At 44.9% G+C, this 19,410-nt stretch overlaps 2 protein-coding genes across 3 annotated transcripts in view; both read right to left on the reverse strand.

The window, feature by feature from the left end:
• The window catches only part of LOC103665219 (cationic amino acid transporter 3-like), a 55,575-nt gene extending 39,053 nt beyond the window's left edge, over window positions 1-16,522 (reverse strand). The window contains exon 1 of the mRNA XM_040642214.1: window positions 16,394-16,522. The gene's annotated coding sequence lies outside the window, so the exon portion shown is untranslated. The remainder of the gene's footprint in view (window positions 1-16,393) is intronic.
• On the reverse strand, window positions 6,175-16,515 carry LOC103665263 (cationic amino acid transporter 3-like). Of its 2 annotated transcripts, XM_040642216.1 has the most exons (3): window positions 16,394-16,497; window positions 9,341-9,594; window positions 6,175-8,329 (listed from the first exon to the last, which is right to left on the reverse strand). In XM_040642216.1, exon 3 carries the CDS (start codon window positions 8,142-8,144, stop codon window positions 6,399-6,401), a length of 1,746 nt encoding a protein of 581 aa, XP_040498150.1. In that variant the 5' UTR covers window positions 8,145-8,329; window positions 9,341-9,594; window positions 16,394-16,497; the 3' UTR covers window positions 6,175-6,398. The 2 variants fall into 2 exon arrangements, with proteins under 2 accessions (XP_040498150.1, XP_040498149.1); XM_040642215.1 differs by lacking the exon at window positions 9,341-9,594 and having other exon boundaries at window positions 16,394-16,515.
• Window positions 16,523-19,410: the final 2,888 nt, after the last annotated feature.

Here is a 19,410-nt window from a genome sequence, read left to right on the forward strand (position 1 = left end):
TAAGAGCTTCTTTATTTAAGGATGCATATTTATTTATTTATTTATTTATTTATTTATTTATTTATTTTCCTTTTTAAGATCTTGCTGTTTATTTAATAACTTGTATCGGTGAGCCATTGCATATCCACCCCAGCCTTTCATTTCAGGAGATGACTAGAGAAATCTTGGGATAAAAAAGATTTTGGCAGTTCATTTTGTACATTTCCCTGTTTCTGGGCAGGAGTCCATCTGAGGTTTTCTAAACTCAAGTGAGACAGCCATGCACTGGGTCAGAGAGCCTGCACCCTCCCATCTGCCCCATCACCCTCTAGTCTCAGAAAAGTCTTCTTTATGTTCAATCTCAATGTGTTTTCCTTCATTACTGACCTCTCTTTTCACCCATTCTGATTAGGGTTGAGGTAAACTAACCCTCAAAGGCAGAAGAAAAATTTCCAATGCCCACCTGGTAACATTGTTCCATTGCCTGTCATTCCAGGTCTCTGGAATCATAGCTCTCATGTTTGTTATTAACCCATTAAACATAGTCCAAAAATTTCTTTAAAAGCATCAGTTTGGTCGTTACCAGTGTATAACCCCTTATGCAGTCATCAGGTCTGTCCTTAAAGCTTTTGAAAGATCAAAGTGTCCTAATTTCCAGGGCAGATGGTTAAGAACTCTTATTTCAATCTCCCAACCTCCAGAGCCTCCTCAATTAGTATCATCAGGTTATCACTCATTTGATTAAGGGACAGTACAAACCTGAGGTGGGACATGACTAATACAACCTCCCCTTGCTCATTCAGGTCATCATATGCAGTAAGGGAAAAAGAATTGGCAGCATTCCTGATCCAACCAATGCTTGCAACACAGGGGCCCCTGAGACCCAAGTAGACTCCAACATGGGCACGACAGACATTTTCTCAATGTGGACAGAGTACTCAACCCTGCCATAGTGACTGGCATGGGAGGCCTGGAGAGAGGAGGGCAGTCAGACCGCACACTTCTCCCTCTTCCCTAAATTCAACCTCTCCAGCCTAGGCCCCTCCTCTTTGTTCCCAAGTCCAAAGTTTTCACACCTTCCATAGTACTCATCTGAGGCCAGACAGCTATCATTAATCATCTAAGGGCTGTGTTTCTTCAGCCTGAAAGAGCATACAGGTCACTTGGGAGCCTGTTAAAAATGCAGATTCTGATTCAGCAGGTCTGGGTTAGGATCTGAGAGTCTGCGTTGCTAACAAGCTCCCAGGTGACACCACGTTGCTGGTCCATGGACCACACTCTGAGAGCAGGATCTAGATGACTGTAGCAGCTGCTACAACTGTCTCCCAGGAAAAGTCTATCTGTCCACATCCTTCTGTCTGTCTGTCCTCCAGATGGCTGTGAGAACCATGTCTCATCACTTCCTGATTCAGGAATCTCACTCCATGGCACAATACACAATACAAACCTGGCTCATAACTGGGTATTATATGCAACTAATGAATCTTTGAACTCTACATCAAAAACTAATGATGTGCTATATGCTAGCTAACTGAACATTAAAAAAACAAAAACAACAAAAAAAACCCTGGCTTCTAATTCCCTTCAAGTATGAAAACACATCCTTCACAAGAGTTTATTTTTTCATGACTCCTAAAGGTGCTTGCAGTCCAGAATTACTGTCCCTTTTCTTTTCCAACCCACCTATCTCTCTTTTATTTCCCAAATTGCTCCATAGACATTCTCCTCCAAGAAGTGTCTCTTGACTAATACCTCTCTGTTTCTATTCATACCTTCCCTTCCAGAGTAATGATGTTTCAATCCCTACCCAGTTACTAATTCTTCCTATTTCCGTCCATTTTTCTCCCATTTGGGGTGTAAATTCTCCCTCCCTAAAGAATCTTAGATGTTCTCACAAGGTTTTTGCAACAGCCTTTCAAAAAATCATCTAAAGGAGTGGGTAAGTATATGGGTAGTTCTGCCTCTATCAGGCTTCTCTGAAATCACTCACTCCCTTTTCAGAAGAGGAGAAATTCCACAAGTAAGAAAGTAGCTTCCTATCCCTCCTCCCAGAGCAGGCCCTATACACAAATACAGTAGAAAAACACTAGCCCTCTATGCCAACCATAAAACTCTGACTACACCAAAAAAGTGTCTGTTGTGCCCTCGCTGGAATCAGTCTCATCTACAGGGATTCCCTGGAGTCAGGTAGAGCTAGCGGGGCCTTCTATCAACTTCTCTTCTTCCAGCCCCTCCCCATGTCCCATGGAAATAGATGGAGCAAGACCACAAGAAGTCATGTCACGCATTCTCCTGTCCACGGGGGTGTATTTTCCCTGTTCTTTGTAAGAATAACACTGTTCTCACTGTTGGGTCTAGAGGAAGGAGAGAACCTACTCTTTTCCTGTACAAGATTCCACTCTGATGGAACAGACAGGACAGGTCTAGAATTCAGGCATAGCACACAAAGGCAAAACTAGAAGTGTCTGAGTACAGATCTAGATACAGTTCTAGATATCGTTCTAGATGGAGAGAAATACTGTTTCAACGGTCTCTCAGAAGATAGTTTTAAAGGAGTAGCACAGTGCTAGCCTGAAAGGAAGGAGAATTTTCTGTACCAAAGAAATGTGTAAGTCTCAATTCAATTTAACACGAATTTATGAAATGCTCATTATGTGCCTGGCCCCCAGCTGGCTGCTCTCAGGGAATGAAGAAGATAGACTCCTAATCTATGATCAGGTAACAAAATAAAGAAAATAAAGACACACAGGTAACTGTGGTATTTTATTTTACATTTCAGCTTTATTGAGCAATAATTGACAACAAATTGTGAGAATTTAATGTGAACATTGTGATGATTTGACATACATATTCATTGTGAAATGGTTTGCTATGATTCTCTCACTGTGGATGGATTAATGATGGTATTTTAATCTAAATGTTTCATTAAAAAATAACAAATAAATGAAGGTAGGTGTTCGAAGGGTGCCTTTGTTTCTCTCCCTTCATCTTTACCTGTGGAGGGGCTTCAGCTGGAGCTTAGGTTTTCAATGTGGTCGCTGGACCAGCAGCATCAAACATCACCTGGGACCTTGTTAGAATGACAAGTTCTGAGCCCTGAATTCCAAGTGCTGGCAGTGGGGCCCAGCAATCTGTGTTTTCACAAGCCCTCCAGGTGAGGTGACACCTGCTGAAGTTTGAGCACGTCTGAGCAGAGTACTAATCCTGACCGCTGTCGACTACCACCCCTCTCACTGTGACTTGATTATGAGTTGAGGAGATAGCAGTGAGCATGTTCCACTCTGCACCTTCCAGGTTTTTGCTGGTTTTCTTTTTTCACCCAGAACCAACATGCCTACAGGACACACACATTTCAATCTGCTGATACACAAGAAAATCTAATAAAAGTAGACTCTATCCTGTGTTGGGACGCAGGAGTTGCTCAGCACTACTTTTGATGGGGAGTATGTCTGTCAGCAATGCAGGATTAACCAAGACAATTAGGCTGCAGATTAAAGCTGAGGGTTTAACCATCTGTTCCTATGTCATGATTATCAATAGATTCCGAACACAGGAGGGGGAAATGGGGTGTTATTTATTGGACCTCTCCAGCTCCAACACTGGGTTGTAGTGAAAAGGAGACAGATGCAGGTTCAGATCACTTGCAGTAGAGAGACCTAGTTGAGAGAATAACAGGACAGAAGAATCAGAGGAAATCCTATAACTTTGTAAGTAAACAGAACTTTAGAAATGATCAGATGTGACCTCTCATGTTACACAAAAATAAGCAGAGCATGGAAGGAACAGAGCAGCTTACTCAAGGTCACATTGCTAGTTAGTGGTGGAAACAAGACCAGAACCTGGGACATGTGGATCCCAGCTGTGCACTTTCTGAGCAGGTGGACCAAAGCAGACCACGGTACAGAAACTTTAAAGTCCAAGAATGCAGATATCACCAAGTAGAAGAATGAACCCCAGGGATTTTCAACGTGGGTAGTGGGTTCAAAGCCAAAGTGCTCTGTACTCAGAGGAAACCTCTGGCTCCAATCCACCTGTGCATGTTCTATTGCCCCCCCCCCCATACACCCAAGGCTCAAGCTACAAACCCTGCTCAGGATGCTCTAAACACTGGTTTGTTTTCCTGCGCTTTTCCTGGTGTTGTTCTCTCCACCTGCAATCTCTTCCTGCTGCTCACTTATGGAAAATCCTATCTGTCCTTGGAGAGAGCCAACTCAAATGCCATTCCTCTGCAAAGTCTTCTCTGATTTCACCAATCGACTCCCACCACTGTGCCAGCCACAAAATATATGCTTAACTCTGAATTCCCAAGACACGTTATCTGTTTATTACTTATGACAATATTCTGTTATAGTTATGCTTTACTCCTTGTATTAGAATTTAAGCTCCTTAGAAATAAATCAATCAGAGAAAGACAATTATCATGTAGTTTCACTCATATGAGGAGTACAGAAACAGCACAGAAGATCATAGAGGAAGGGAGGGGAAAATGCAATGGGAAGAAATCAGAGAGGGGAGCAAACAATGAGAGACCCTAACTATAGTAAAGAAGCTGACGGTTGCTGGATGAGAGGTGGGTGGAGGGCTGGGGTAACTGGGTGATGGGTACCAAGGAGGGCAATTGATGTGATGAGCACTGGGCGTTATATGCAACTGATGAATTATTGAACTCTACATCTGAAACTAATGATGTTCTATATGTTGGTTAATTGAATTTAAATTAAAAAAGAAAATTAAAAGAATAAAAAAGAATTTAAGCTCCTTAAAAGGCGGCAATCATAATTTTTATTTTTTTTTTGTTTTTTCTAGTTTCTTATTTTTTGATTGAAGTATAATTAACATACAGTGATTGTTATTTTAATCTCAGGTGTACAATATAATGATTCAACAATATTATATACATATTTCAGGGTTCATCAATTTAAGCGTATTCTTAATTCACTTTATCTATTCACCGCATCCACCCCACCCATCTCTCCTTTGGCAAGCACTAGTTTGTTCCCAAATTTGAGAGTTTTTTTTTTCCATTTATCCCCTTTTCTTCTATGTTCATTTCTTTTATTTCTTTTTTTTTTTTTAAGATTTTTATTTATTTATTCGAGCAGAGATAGAGCACCAGCGAGAGAGGGAACACAAGCAGGGGGAGTGGGAGAGGAAGAAGCAGGCTCATGCGGGAGGAGCCTGATGTGGGGTTCGATCCCTGCATGGATCACGCCCTGGGGCCGAGCGGCAGCACGCTTACCGCTGTGCCCCCAGGCGCCTGTTTTATTTCTTAAATACACATATGAGTGAAATAGTATCAGTCTGTCTCCAACTGAGCTGATTCCACTTAACACTATAACCTCTAGCTATATCTATTTTGTTACAAATGGAAAGATTTCATTCTTTATTGCTGAATTATCTCACATTATATATAAATATATATTATATATTAATATATACATACACATATATATTATATATATTAATATATACATACATACATATACTACATCTTCTTTATCAATTGATCTGTCAGTGGACACTTGAGTTGCTTCCATATGCTGGCTTTTGTAAATAACGCTGTCATAAGAGTGCATATATCTTTTTGAATTCATGTAAATAAAAACATTTGCACAGAAAAGGAAACCATCAACAAAACAAAAAGACAAACTACCTAATGGGAGAGGATATTGCAAAAAATATATCCAATAAGGTGTAATTTCCAAAATACATAAAGATCTTCCATAACTCAACACCAAAACCCCACAAATAATCCATTAAAAAATGTGCAGAGGACCTGAATAAACATTTCTCCAAAGACAACATACCAGATGGGCAACAGACACATGAAAAGATGCTCAGCGTCACTAATCATCAAGGAAATGTACATTAAAACTACATAAGATATCATTTTATGCCTGTCACAATAGCAAAAATAAAAAAGTCGAGAAATAAAAAGTTGGTGAGGATGTGGAGAAAAAGGAACCCTCATGCACTTTGGGTGGGCATGTAAATTGGTGCAGCCACTGTGGAAATCAGTATGGAAGTTTTAGAAAAAATTAGAAATAGAACTACTGACCATGTGGTCCAGTATTTCCACTACTGGATATTAAACCAAAGAAAACAAAACATTTTTTTCTAGCTCTTTCAATATTAGCTATTTAAAGTCAGTGTGCAGCTACAGACACAAACTGAAAAGTAGACAATTAAAAAAAAAAAAAAGGAGAAAGACCAAAGACACATCCTTCACTCCACAATAAATACAAGCTCTATTAATGTTGTCCCATCAACATCCCAGGGAGGCCTAGCATTCCATGAGCTCAGGAGTACTTCCCGTTATTGTGCAGGGAACCAGACTGCACTGAGGTGAAATGATGTCAAGTGAAATGTGTACTGGCACTGCTGAGCTCAAGGTCTATGGTTTGGGCCCTTAAATGCAGTTAAGTGACCAGGCTTTGCTGGATCCCATAGCTAATGTAAATAACAAACCCAATCAGCATCCAGACACCAACTCCAGCCCAGGAGGCTGCTGTCATCTGCATCATAAGGCAAACATTCACAAAGATGCTCAGGAGTGGGAGGAGAGGCAGAGCAGGGACCTTAAAGGGAAGGGGAGTGGAGCTCTGTGGCTGTCTCCAGATGACCCCAGTGATCCCAGTGATGAGCACCAGGAGCAGCACGACCACTGTGATTGGACCTGGGTCTCCAGAAAGCAGACCTGGCCAGTGGGCCAGCGCCAGGCAGAGGAGAGTCAGCAGCAGAGCAAGCAGTGAGGAGCAAACATAGACAACCTGGCCAGAGAGTGGAGTGGGGGTGGGGCTGCCTGGAAAAAAAAGTCCCTGTAGAGTCAGCTTCTCTGCTGCAGGTCGATTCTCCTCCTGCACCTGCACTTCATTTCCCCCATTCTTCTTCTCTGGCTGATACCTGACGATGAGTACACCAAAAGACATCAGAGAGAAAGTTAACAAAGATACAAGTGACTGAAGGTCCACAAGATTAGTGAGTCTGAAGAAGAATGCCATGATTACTGCAGTAATAACAAGGATCACAGTGGCCATGATGCGGATGTATGTGCTAGTTTGGATCCTGGCAAAGACAGGGAACAGGAGGCCATCCTGTGCCATCATGAATATTACCTGATGTATGAAGAATGTAAAGCCAATGTTTTCTAAAAAAATGCTACAGAAAAATCCAAAAGTTACAACATAGTAGGCAGGGACCCAGCCAATATGGAGAAATGCCTCAGGCAAGGTGCTCCCAGGTTGAAGCTTGTAGTAAGGCACCATGAGTGTAAGCGCCGAAAAGACACCAAAATACACCAACACAGAGATCAACAGTGAAATCACAATGCCCATGGGGATGGAACGCTGGGGATTCTCAGCTTCATCAACTCTGGTAATAATAATGGTGAAACCAGGAAAAGGATAGAAACAGGTAGCTGTTCCACGGAGAATCCCCTCGAAGCCAAAAGGCATGAATCCTCCAGAGCCCAGAGGGCCCAAGCTAGAGGTGCCATTGAGTCCAGCCTGTACGTAGTCCTCTTCTGTGAGCTTCCAGTTGTGCAGGTCCCCCTTAATGAAGCCAGAGATGATGACAAAACCAAGAATGAAAAGGTTCACTAATGCAAGCGCTTTGATAACCAGGAAAATCTGCCTGGTTTTCTGAGTCAGAAATTCCATGAGCAGGTACAAGAGGCCCACAACAAAGAAGACTAGAATTCCTGCGAAGACACGGGAAACATGCAGGATCTGAGAGATCTGGTCCCCAAAAAAGTTGTCCAAAGCTAAGGTCCAGGCTCCGAAAACAGTGGCTACATAAACAATGTTTTGGAGGATAATGCTCCATCCAGTGATGAAAGCCCCGAGTTCACCTACAGTGACAAAGCTATAGAGATATGAAGAGCCAGACTGGGGAACCTGGGTGCTAATCTCTGCATAGCACAGCCCAGCCAGCATAGAAGTTAGGCCGGCCACCAAAAAACAGATTACAATGGATGGTCCTGCTATATCTCTAGCCACCTCATCAGCTATGATACACATAATTATATCCACTGTGTAGCCCACCCCCAGGACCACTAAATCCAGAGTGTTCTGGCTTCTGACAGGGGCAGTTTCAGCCTTCTGTTGCTCCACCACACGTCTGTGCACCAGCTTTTGAGCAAATCTGCGAAGTGCCTGACGCAGCATTGTAGCTGGAATTGACAATGATTCTAGGATCAGGGACCTGTAGCAAGCCCAGGTTGCTGAGAGTCCCAGATCAGGTTCAGTGAGGCTGAGTTAAGCCGAGTTGGGTTGGGGCTGCTGAGATCTGTTGCTCAGGCTTCAAAGCTGCTGCTTCGGATTTCTTCTGGTACGTGCTCTTCCCATAATGCCTAAGACGTGGTAAACAATAAATGTTTACTAAATCCATTATTCAACCCACCAACCAAAGCTCAGAAACCCCTTGTCACCTGTTGCAGCCCAAAAATCACAGAAACCGATACCAAAGGATGTCATAGAGAAATCATCCCTGCTTTCCTCCCAGAGAAAGTACCAAATACCACCCAACATTCTCCTTTTTTACACACTACATGATTTAATCCCATTTGGATTCCTCCAACATATTTAGCTTCATATACTAAGTAAGCTGCAAGACACAACAATGCATGAATGTATTGTGCAAAAATACACACCTTGGAAATGTGCTCAGTGCTTGAGCGTGAGTTGTGACACATTAATTAACAGACTAGATGTCTCATTGCAATTACAGGCCCATTTTTTTATATATCATCTGAGCTTAAAATACAAATATTGGTCTGCTGGTCTTAAACTTTTGGGCCCAAAATCAGCTAGCCAAGGTCAGACAGCATGTTGGTTCCCTTTCTCCTCATTCTCCATTCAGCTGTACTGAGGACCATTAATGTACAGTCCACCCCTTCCATGAGGAGGGGAAATGAGATTAGAGATAAGGAAGAAAGGGGAAAATTAAACACATTGAAAAGGGGCCTGAGAGGAAGCGATGGTGTGAACATGCATGACTGAGGGAGGAACTGACTCCACTCTGTGCACTGCACGTTCAGCAAAGTAATTTCAGGAGATAACGTGGTTGTGAGACAGCACCTGGTAAAGAGCCTGATAAGTGACAGGCACTCATTAGATTTAAAATGAAGGGGAACTAGAATCCTGTAATGGTCAGGATATGGAGAATACAAAGAAGGAATACCTGCTAGAAAGAGGGTGAAGAACAGGGAAGATGGGCCCCCCTCCTACTAGTTCCCTCTGAACCCATTTCCCTTTTCGCTTCTCCTTCAGCTCCTTCGACTATCCTTGGAGGCTCCTGTAGTTGGCACTAACGATGTTTGTACCACGTTTCTCTCTCTTGGGAAACATCCCCAGTCACCTACCTCCCAAAAAAGACACAACAGTGCTTTTTCACATTTCTTGAGTCACAGACCCCTCTGAGGTTGATCATCTCAAAAAATGTCTACACTCTTCTGAAGTCCATCCATGGATCCTAAGCAGGAATCCCAGAGGAGGACCATCTGAATGGCTGGATCAGATACGTGTAATGCTTGAAAATTTCTGTTTCTCCCAACTGTGTTGTGCAGGATGGTCCTTGTGCTCTTCCCACTTTTATTGAAGATGAGGGACAGTGGACCTACAGACAAAGTATGAAGATACCAGAGAAGGAGCCCAAAGAACAAGAGATCTGGAAAGCAAATAATCACATTTATGACATAAATATATGCAGGCAGAACAAACAAATGAACAAGCAACCTAACAGAAGAGAAAGCAAACCCATAATTGGGAATCCTGAGACAGCATACCACAAATCCACCTTATGAAAACATAGAGGAACATCAGCCACAAACCATCTTCAGAAAAGCCCTTTTTCTGTGCAATAATCTGCAATTATTCCAAGGGTTTCTATTCAGTCCAGACCGTCTGACCCAGATGCCAGAGCCCCACCCTAATTCTCCCCTACCCTCAGGCCCATCACCTCCTCTATAACTCAGCTTCTCAAAACCCGACTACCCTTCCTGGGATGAGCCTTTGGCCTGGGTAAGTACCTGTCCTGCCAGGGATGCCGGTCTCACTCTTTCTTTCCACTCTTGACCCTCTAGCTCTTCTCAACTGTATTCTACAACATTTCCCCCACAGCTAGGAAGCCTTTTCTAAGCCATCCTGACTGATTCCCCATCCCCAATCTCCCTCCCCTTCTCACCAGCACTTACAGCCTGTCCTGATGTTCAGCTGAAACATTTTCCCATTCCATCAGCTAGTGTGCTAGGTGTGTCACCTAAATTCCTTTACAGTCTAAGAGCTTCCAGAGGGCAGGACCAGGATCCATATACCTCCTCCTTCTGATTTCCATACTCCTACCCCCAACCTGCACTACCCAGGACAAGCATCTGCTCATGATTGTAGCAAGCAATGAAATGAGGCTTTTAGGACAGAGAAGGGAATATAGAGATGTATTGATTGACTACTGTATCTTAAGATTCCTAGAAGAAGTTTTGTTTTGTTTAGTTTTTTGTTTTTGTTTTTATTTGTTTTAAAGAGATAAAAGGCCAAACCAAGGAGGAAACTGGAGACTAGAACATGTATCATCTTCTATTTCAAGAGCATTTCCTGAGGGCATTCCTAAAGAGGGCCCTGGGTCCATGAATCTGTTTCATTAGGAAACAATCTCTCCCAAAAGAAGTGCTTGCTCAGGGAATGTGCTTAAAGAAATGCCGACAGGAGCCAGGGAACAGGTGCCAGCTTGTATTAATTCCATAATGCCCCAGCTTCCCCTTTCTTTCTCTCCTCCTCCCTGTGTTTCTCTCAGTCTCTAAGCTCCTTCCAAACTCCTAAACAAAAGTTCCATCCCAAGTCTCCAAGAAAAACTCCTGTCAAATTCAATAATCCACCCACGAAAATATAGGCATGAGGGTTGTTTCACCTTTTAGCTGTCGTGAATAATGCTGTTACGAATCCAGGTATACAAATATCTTTTTGTGTCCCTGCTTTCAGTTCCTTGGGATATATACCTGATGAGGGAACAGAAGGCAAGCTGAGAACAAAGCAAAAACTGATGCCTTCCAACCCCCCCACCATGGGATGTACATGACATTCCTCAGGCACACCTGGCTGCCCAAAAGCTAAGGAAAAGAAAAACAAATGGTTAACTGACAGAGATCACAGTCCTGCAAGACCTGAGTCTCCCTCAGTTTACACATGTCCTATTGATTTACAAGGAAGAAGCTTTCTTATCAATAGCCTAACTTCCAGAAACCCATAATTCAGTTTCCTGGAGCCCTAACATTACCATCCCCTCCATAAAATTAAGCGAGGTTGAGGCAGAAGGAAATGTAAATAGAATGGAATTTCTTTTAAACTTGAAGCCCATTGACAAGGACTTGTGATCATTCTTCTGGGAGACTCCCCACTGTCTTCATGTTAGAGGCTCATTAGAGGGAGGGACAGCCTTGGCTTGACAATGGCAAGGCCTCTGATAGCCTGTGAGTCTTCTTTAACATATGAAAGTGCTTTCTCAACCTCCCTTTTTTCCTTACCTCCCCCAACCCCATGGTATATAATCAGCCACCCCTCACAAGCCAGGGCAGCAGCTCTTTCTGCCCACAGGTCCTGTCCCCGTGCTTTAATAAACCACCAATTTTGCACCAAAGACGCCTCAAGAATTCTTTCTTGGTTGTCGGCTCCGGACTCCACCCCACTGAACATCACGTGTATTCGTGTCCTCATCAGTGAGACCTGAGGTACGAAGAGTTAACTGGCCACAGCCAAGGAAGTTCCGCAGGATCTACAGCCCAGTTTGGCAAAGTCAGAGTCTGACACAAGAACTGAGGTCCAAGTCTCTTTCACCACAACAAAGTTATAGTACAAGGGAAGTGTCCCAAGGCAGCCTAGACAAAGTGCATTATCTGTGACATTTATGATTTGCTGCAGTGTCATCCCCTTGATGTGTGACAACTGAACAGACAGACAACAGACAGTTTTCTTACTTTCATTGCTTTACTTTATTTGGAAAATAAGTCACCTAATGCTTTGGCATCAGGCAACATGACATGATACTCAAACTGCAATAACTACATGTAAGGCTAGCCTGAGAATGGAGGAGTGGGAACGGTCAAAGGATTGAATGGTGCGTAGAATAGGATTTCACTTATCAAGAGGATAGGGAAATATCCTTATAATGCAAGCTCCCAGAGAACAGATATATCTGTATTTGCTACCATTTTGCCCGAACTGTCTGTAAATCACTACACAGATGGGTTCTGTGTACATTACGTTGGATCTAAAGTGAGAAACTGGATGGTCCCTCAAGTAGAAGCCAAAAAAGTTTCTAAGTGAGAAAGACTGGATTCAGTCTATTAGAGATTAGATTTTGGGGTGCCTGTGTGGCTCAGTCAGTTAAGTGTCTGCCTTTGGCTCAGGTTGAGATCCTGGGATCAAGGCCCCAGTGCGGCTCCTTGCTAGGTAGGGAGTCTGTTTCTCCCCTTGCCCCTCCCCCCAACTCATGCGCTCACACATGCTCTCTCTCTCTCTTTCTCTCAAATAAATAAATAAAATCTTAAAAAAAATAAGATTTCAACTAAGTATAAATGAATATAAAGGCAAATTCCAGGCACCACAGTAGTCCTTTGTGCAAAAGGCTTCAAGGAAAAGCAACATTTTTCTTCACCCTGAATTATCAACACTACCAAATCATGACACACTCAGTTTCACACAGTGCAAGAGAATAGCGGAATATAGAGAATTCCCCTCTCTGGGAACTTACAATTAAGGGCATTTCCTGAACACCTCCCCACCTGACAAAATAAGTAAAAGATACATGAAGTATGACCTAGAAAGTTATTCCCAATAAGAAATGAACAGTCACGGTAAGTGTATGTCAAGATCCCAGATGGCTTCCTAGTTGATGGAAGGTAAGAGTAGTAAGATTTTCCAGTGTTGGCAAGACTAGGGAGTATCTTCTGTGCACCATGGGTCAACCTGAGAAGGCTGCATGGAAGAGGGGATTTACCCCATCTTGGCATTGTGAGTAACTGTTTCCCAGAAAAACATCTGTTCATGCTACATTTTCAGGTTGGGCCATGATCCAATTAAAAAAGCCTCTTTCAGACCTTCCTTCCATGCCCCCCAACAAAAACACAAAACAAACTCCACCACACCTTGAACCAGTAAATCCAATAGCCCAACTAGACAGATCCAGTTAAATATTTGCTACAGATCTAGATACTAAGAAATTAATAATAATAATAATAATAATAATAATAATAATACTCTCAGTCTTGATCCGTGTTGAAAAGGAAAAGAGAGAGAAACCATTGCAGTAGTAATAAATATGTAAACTCTTCCCTGGAGAATGAGAAGTAAAGGCTTCCCTGAAAAGTCAGGAAGAAAGCTGAAGCAATCAAATTGAACTCATTTTAAAGAAAGTAAATATTCAAACTTATCTCCCAGGAGTCTTCTGAGAACAACCTAACCAAATGGATCACTTAGAGGCATCCTCCCACCTATGATCCTACTTTGTACTATATTCAGTTTGCATGTTACTTTGAAGAAGATTTTGTCTCCCTTTCTAAAATAAAAACTCCTTGGGGTACAACTTGCTTCATGTGCTTTCAGAGAGAGTGGAAACCCTAATTTTGAAAGTAAATATTAATAGGTGCAACTAAGACTTGAACTTGAAGGCATGGCAGCCCCCAAACGATCTGCTTATTAGACCCAGAGGAAACAGAGCCACCTCTGCCAACTCACCTACCTACCCCACCACCCCAGCATTACACCTCTCAAATCCCATCCCAGTCTGGCAGAAACTGAATTCCAAGTCCGTGAAAACCCATCGGGCTGCAGAAAAACACACACCAGATCAGCTGTATGTTGACCGAATCCACCCACTCAAATGTAGCCCAAAATCTATGTAGATGTAGAACAAAATATATGTGCTTCCTTTCCACAATCTATGGAGTCCACGCTACATGCAGATGTAATGGGAGTATCATTGTACCATGTTTGGGTAAACAATCAGATAGGCTGTATAGACTCCAAATTACCTAGTATCATTCTGAGATGGTTGTGAACAGGTGCCTTTTCTTTGTCTGGGATAACTGCAGAGAAGACAGAGTGAAATACAATGTTCCTCATTCATGATCTGACACATACAGGTTTAGTTTCAGTCAGAATCCAGTGCTGGAAATTCTTAACATTTCTATCACCCCAAAACAAGACGATCAACTTGACAAATGAGAAAACCTGCACTTCTGCTTCTGAAGATAGATGGATTACCAGGAAGAAACGAATTAGATTTTCCAAAACAGAATCAGGAAGAGACTGGAAAGAGCTAGGAAGGGTGTGAAATTAAGGGATTGGAAAGTGATGTGTTACATGGGTGTCAACAGTGAAAATCAATTTCTTTTCTACTTCCCCCATGAGTCTCTACTCCCTTTTCTCTACCCTGAATATTGTCAACGCAGAATCTAATAAAAGTCCTCAGGAGAAAGCAGTAAAAGGAAATCCATCTGCCTGTCTACCTTATTTTCCAAACTACAATTGCAATACAGGAAGGCCTTTGTTACAATGAGCACTGATCCAAAGTCATTTTTTTCAAGAAGCCTTACTGAACAGCTTTGTTTTCCTCCCCCCAAATCTGTCCTTTCCTTGTAAGCACAGAATCTAGAAATCCATCCAGTGATTCCATCCATCACTATACTCTATCTCCAATGTTAGACTAGCAGTTGTGAGTGATCAGAGCCCATGGCTCCTTCTTCCATGTACCTCCTCCCAATAGACACCCTCAGTAATACACTGCACACGATGTGGCTTAGGAAAGGCCAACTATCTCTCTGGTTATCTTCCTTCATACCTTGAATGTGTAAGGTATGTCTGGCCTCCCTGTAAGGACTCAGCTGTCTCTGTCCTTTCTCACCAGATTGTGCTTGGTCCTCTCATAACCCTAGGTAGTTGTTTCAAACCGCCACCTGCTCCGTTGGAAAGTTCATTAGTTTTGCTTTGGTTTGTTGTTGGAAAGATACCAGGTCATCTGAGTCATATGAAAGTTGTAACCTGCCTCGAAGTACTGAGCTCTCCTCCAAATACAGATCCACGAAGACCCACCTAACTCACCCCAGCTCAAACAACATCATCTACAACAACCTGCCTCCACCACCACGTTTTAAGGGAAACTCTTTATTCCTCTTCCTAGTTCTTTCTCATCCCCACTCTGCTTTGTGATAATTGTGATAGTAAAAGAAAAAAGGGACAAGGATAAATGAAATGAATATAAACCAGAAATCATATTTATCAATTTGGAATATACTTGGTGAAGAAATTGGTCTTTCCGCACGATTTTGTTTTACTAAGGTTAAAATGAATCTGCCTTCTGGAAGCTCATAACATGTAGCAATAGATAACAGAGAGAAGTAGCCCAATAACTGCTAGAGGGCAACAGAAATCAACCTTCACCACATATAATTAATAAAACAGATGTCATTCATGGATAAATGTTGTCTAGGCTTCTGGTATTGGGGTGCTGCCTACAGTATACATGGCAGTGGGGAGCTGTGGAGGGTGGAGAACAGTTTAAGACTTCAAGGGTCTTCAAAATGAAAGAGTTGCAAATGTGTTTTGTGATAACAGCAAACTGCCTCTTGGTGATCCAATTTTTTAAAGACCATGAGGCAGCCACACCCCAGGGTAACTTGGTAATCTTTCCTCCTACAGCCTGACCTGGCCTATAATCAATCCCCACTACAACTTTTTTAATTAGATAAGAAAGGTAGGGGATATTTTCACCAGCTGTGAAAATAGATACCTAGCTCCTTGAGCCTGGAGGAAGAAGACCCCAAATCCTCTCCACCTTATGAAAGTGGAGTTGCTATCCTGCAAAGTGCACACCGATGTCCTCCCTAAGAAGATACGACACAGAGACTTTCAGACTCTCCAGTGAGAAATGAGCCAAAAGATGAAGGAGGCAGGAGAACGAGGTGGAAGAAACTTCACTCATTCCAGGAACATGTGGAAGCATACTGTGTGCTGGGCCCTGTGGGAAAGACAAAGATGAAGAAAGCAAGCTCTGTACCAGGTCAAAAAGCAAAGGCCATGAAGGAGTGCCGGGAAAACAGGTGGGAAGGACACTGGAGGAGCAGCAGCAAGGAATAACCTCCCCTAATTCATACTTTGCTCATCAGAGCTGAGAACCTTTCTGGTCTGAAGGAGAACAGACTGTAGGCCTCCACATCGTTGTGACCCCAGCAAACCTCCCTGCCCTTCCCAAACTCTCAAGGTACTGGACTACACTCCCCAAACCAAAGTCTAGCTCTGGTGCCATGAAATACCCTCTGCTCCAACTCTACAGGGCTAGACAGCCAGTGGCATCCAAGCCCCGCCTTCTTCCTCTCTGGCTCTGTCTCCATTTTCCTGCCACCTCTGAAGAGTGAGAAATCACTTACCCATGGGCTTTTTCTGCCTCAGAGGAGAAACATTTCTGAAGCAAGTAGAAGCCAAATCCAGGGACAGGGAAGGAGCTTGGCCAAGCAGAGTCAGGACTTGCAGTGGAGCTCACAGGGTGCCCCTCAGGCAGCGGAGGCTGTGGGGAGGCGGGGCCCTCATGGAGGAGGGGCCTCAACAGTCTGAGCACTAAGGAGGCTGGGATCAGGGAGTTGGTGCCAAAGGGCAGAAGGGACCTGGAAAGGATGTGAAAATAGGAAGGAGGTGGAATAAGTAGAAACCAGGAGGAAGGCTATAGTGGGCAATGGAAGACTAGTGGGGCCCTGCATGGGAGTGGAGGTGAACTAAGAACTTAAATGAGACTTTGTTGGCACCAAGATGTGAATTGAGAAGTAAACAAGCTTTCCAGGGTCCTGGCTATGGAGGAGGTCTAGCTGGCAGGAGGAGAGTGTGGGGAGCCTGGTGGAGGCCAGCCTATGGTGATTTGGAGACCAGTCCCAGACCCAGCTAAAGAGCGCACTAAGCAGTCCTGTAAACAAGGGCGGAAGCACCTCCCCCCACCCAGGTGCCTCTCCCAGAATCTCCTACGGCTTCCTCTAATACCACCATCCATCGTGGCCCCTCAGCCACGTTTCCAATCATGCCAGGAATAAAACTAAAAGGGAACCGTCTTGATCTTCACTACAAGGGATTTCCCGAGACAGTCACCCAGCATTGATAGCATATTCTGACTGAATATGCCTTGAACATTGTACTGGAGGAAGTAAAGATCCAGTCCCTACCTACGGAGCTTCCTGCTCTAGACAATCCTAACCTAGCACTTCCAAGACCCTCAAACAGTGACCAAAGGAAGGGGCCTCCTCCTTCCCTGAATGTGAATCTTCAAACAGAGGGAAGACTTCTCAGAGCCCGAGAAGGTGGGACCTACTTAGAGACCCAGGGCTGAATGCACAAGTGATGGGCCCACAAACCGTCAGTCTCAAGGAAAAGGGGCACCACTGCCTCTACCTGATAGTGCTGATAGTCGTCTAAATGTTTCCCTAAAAGACTGGGGTGGAGGCGAAGGGAGGAGAGAGAAGGGTAACAGAGGGTCCCTAAAGGGACAGAGTCTGTACTAACTGAACTAAAACAGAGCATTGAACTTGGAGCAGAAAGAATTGCTCCAGATGTCAGGAAGAACCTCCTGTAAATCACACTGACGCTGCCCTGACCCATCTCCAGGAGGCATGGACCAAGGGCACTAACTGAGTACCTTCTGTGTTCCAGGTGCTATGCTGGGTAGGGGATGAGTGACCAGCCAAGACCACAGAGCCAGAATTGCTAGAGGCAAAGGAGACAGGCAGGATTGGCAGGAGGGCTGTCATGACAAACAGCAGGGGAGGGGCATCTGGGTGTTTGATCTGTGTCTGTTCCGACAGTCCTAGTCTGTCCTCCCTGCCTCCAGCTGGGATTTCCGCAGATGTGCATCTGCTTGAGGGCAAGAAGGGCAGGTACAGGGGGAGGGAACAGTCTGTCTATCTTGCATCTGGTCCTCAGAGCAATCCCTTCCCCTTTCTCCCTGTGCTATTCACTGCCAGCTGGGAATAGGGTGGGAAGCTAGGGAAATGCCAGAGCCCCCAGTCACCAGGTAATGAAAAGAACTGGTCCAGGTGCCCTTTTACCTTCCCTCCCACAGGCCAGCAGTAGTGCGTTGGCAGCCTGGAGGCCGTAGGGCCTTGCATTAGGCATGGCCCATCCCAGAGGGCCAGGGATGGTGCCTTGAGCCTGGGCGCTACAAAACTCGTCCCTCCAGCCCCTGTTGAGCTCCAGTTGCCCCATCATGGCCAAGGTCACATTCCCTGTGTTCCCTTGCATGCTGCTCCCCACCTTACCTGCCCCATGGAGTGGGCAGCCTCCTGAACTTCTTCTAGCCACGTTAGGGTCACGCCCAGAATCCCCTGCGAGTCTGGCCTGAGCTCCATTCCTCTTGTTCACCTCCCAGGGCTGTGCCCAGTGTCCATTTCAGGCGGTGCCAGGGCCCCCACCCATACCCATCCAGATGGACTTGCTCCCCTTTCCCACTGTCCCCCAAGAGTCCGCTGCCACCGCTGCTGCCCTTGCTGCTGAGACCCCAGCTTGGCCACCTCCACAGTGGACACAGCGGCTCTGAAGTCTCCGCTGCCTGCCCCGGGTATCCTCGCCCACTGTGCCTGCCGCATCCAGTCTCTGCTGCCACCATCCCTCCAGCCACCGCCACTGGCCACTGCCTCCATAGCCAAACCCTGGATGGTCGATGGGACTGGGGTCTCATCTGTCTGGGAGAAGATGGCAAAGAGCAAGGGGCGCTATATGTGTGCCCTGTGTGCCCAGGAGTGCTAGAACAGCTACAGACTCGGAGAAAGAGGCCATCCACAAGGGAACCCAGGCTGGCCGTGTCCCCTGGGTGCTATGGAGATATCCACAGTGCAGCCCTGGAGCCTCCTGAGCGTCCCCAGCTGAGCAGAGCCTCTGGGGGAGGGAGAGACAGGGGATTCAGGGATGGAGGGGCTGCAGGGTCACAGAGGACACAGGTGGCATTGGCGGGGGTCTTTGACAACCTGGGGGTGGGGGTCAGAGCACACCTGTGGGAAGCACACCTGTGAGAGGTGCAGCAAGGCCTTCTGCAATGTCTTCAATCCAAAACAACAGGAGCTGAGGCACCGGGACTACGAGTCCTGCCCTGCCCGGTGTGCCAGTAGCACCACAAACACAAGGACCCCGTGGCTACCACGCATACGCACAGGACAGGCAAGCACAGTGCACAAGCCCTACAACTACTCCCAGTGTGGCCAGAGCTTCTCCTTCAGAATCACCTTAACAGTCACGGTCTGCAGTGCTCTGCACAGACTGCCCTTCACATGTGACGTGTGTGGCAACTTTTGCTCTGAAGGATCCACTGCGGCACACACAGAACCGCACGAGCACAAGGTGCAGGGTCACGTGTGTGGCAAGACTCCAAGCGTGGCTGCTATTTCCCACCACGGGCAGGTGCGCTGCCAGG

This window comes from Ursus maritimus, unplaced genomic scaffold, assembly GCF_017311325.1.
Source record: "Ursus maritimus isolate PB19 unplaced genomic scaffold, ASM1731132v1 scaffold_26, whole genome shotgun sequence".
NCBI classification, from domain to species: Eukaryota; Metazoa; Chordata; class Mammalia; order Carnivora; family Ursidae; genus Ursus; species Ursus maritimus.

Excerpts from the sequence above, each read along its gene's own strand:
- LOC103665263 (XM_040642215.1), bottom strand. The coding sequence starts at position 8,144 with ATGCTGCGTCAGGCACTTCGCAGATTTGCTCAAAAGCTGGTGCACAGA.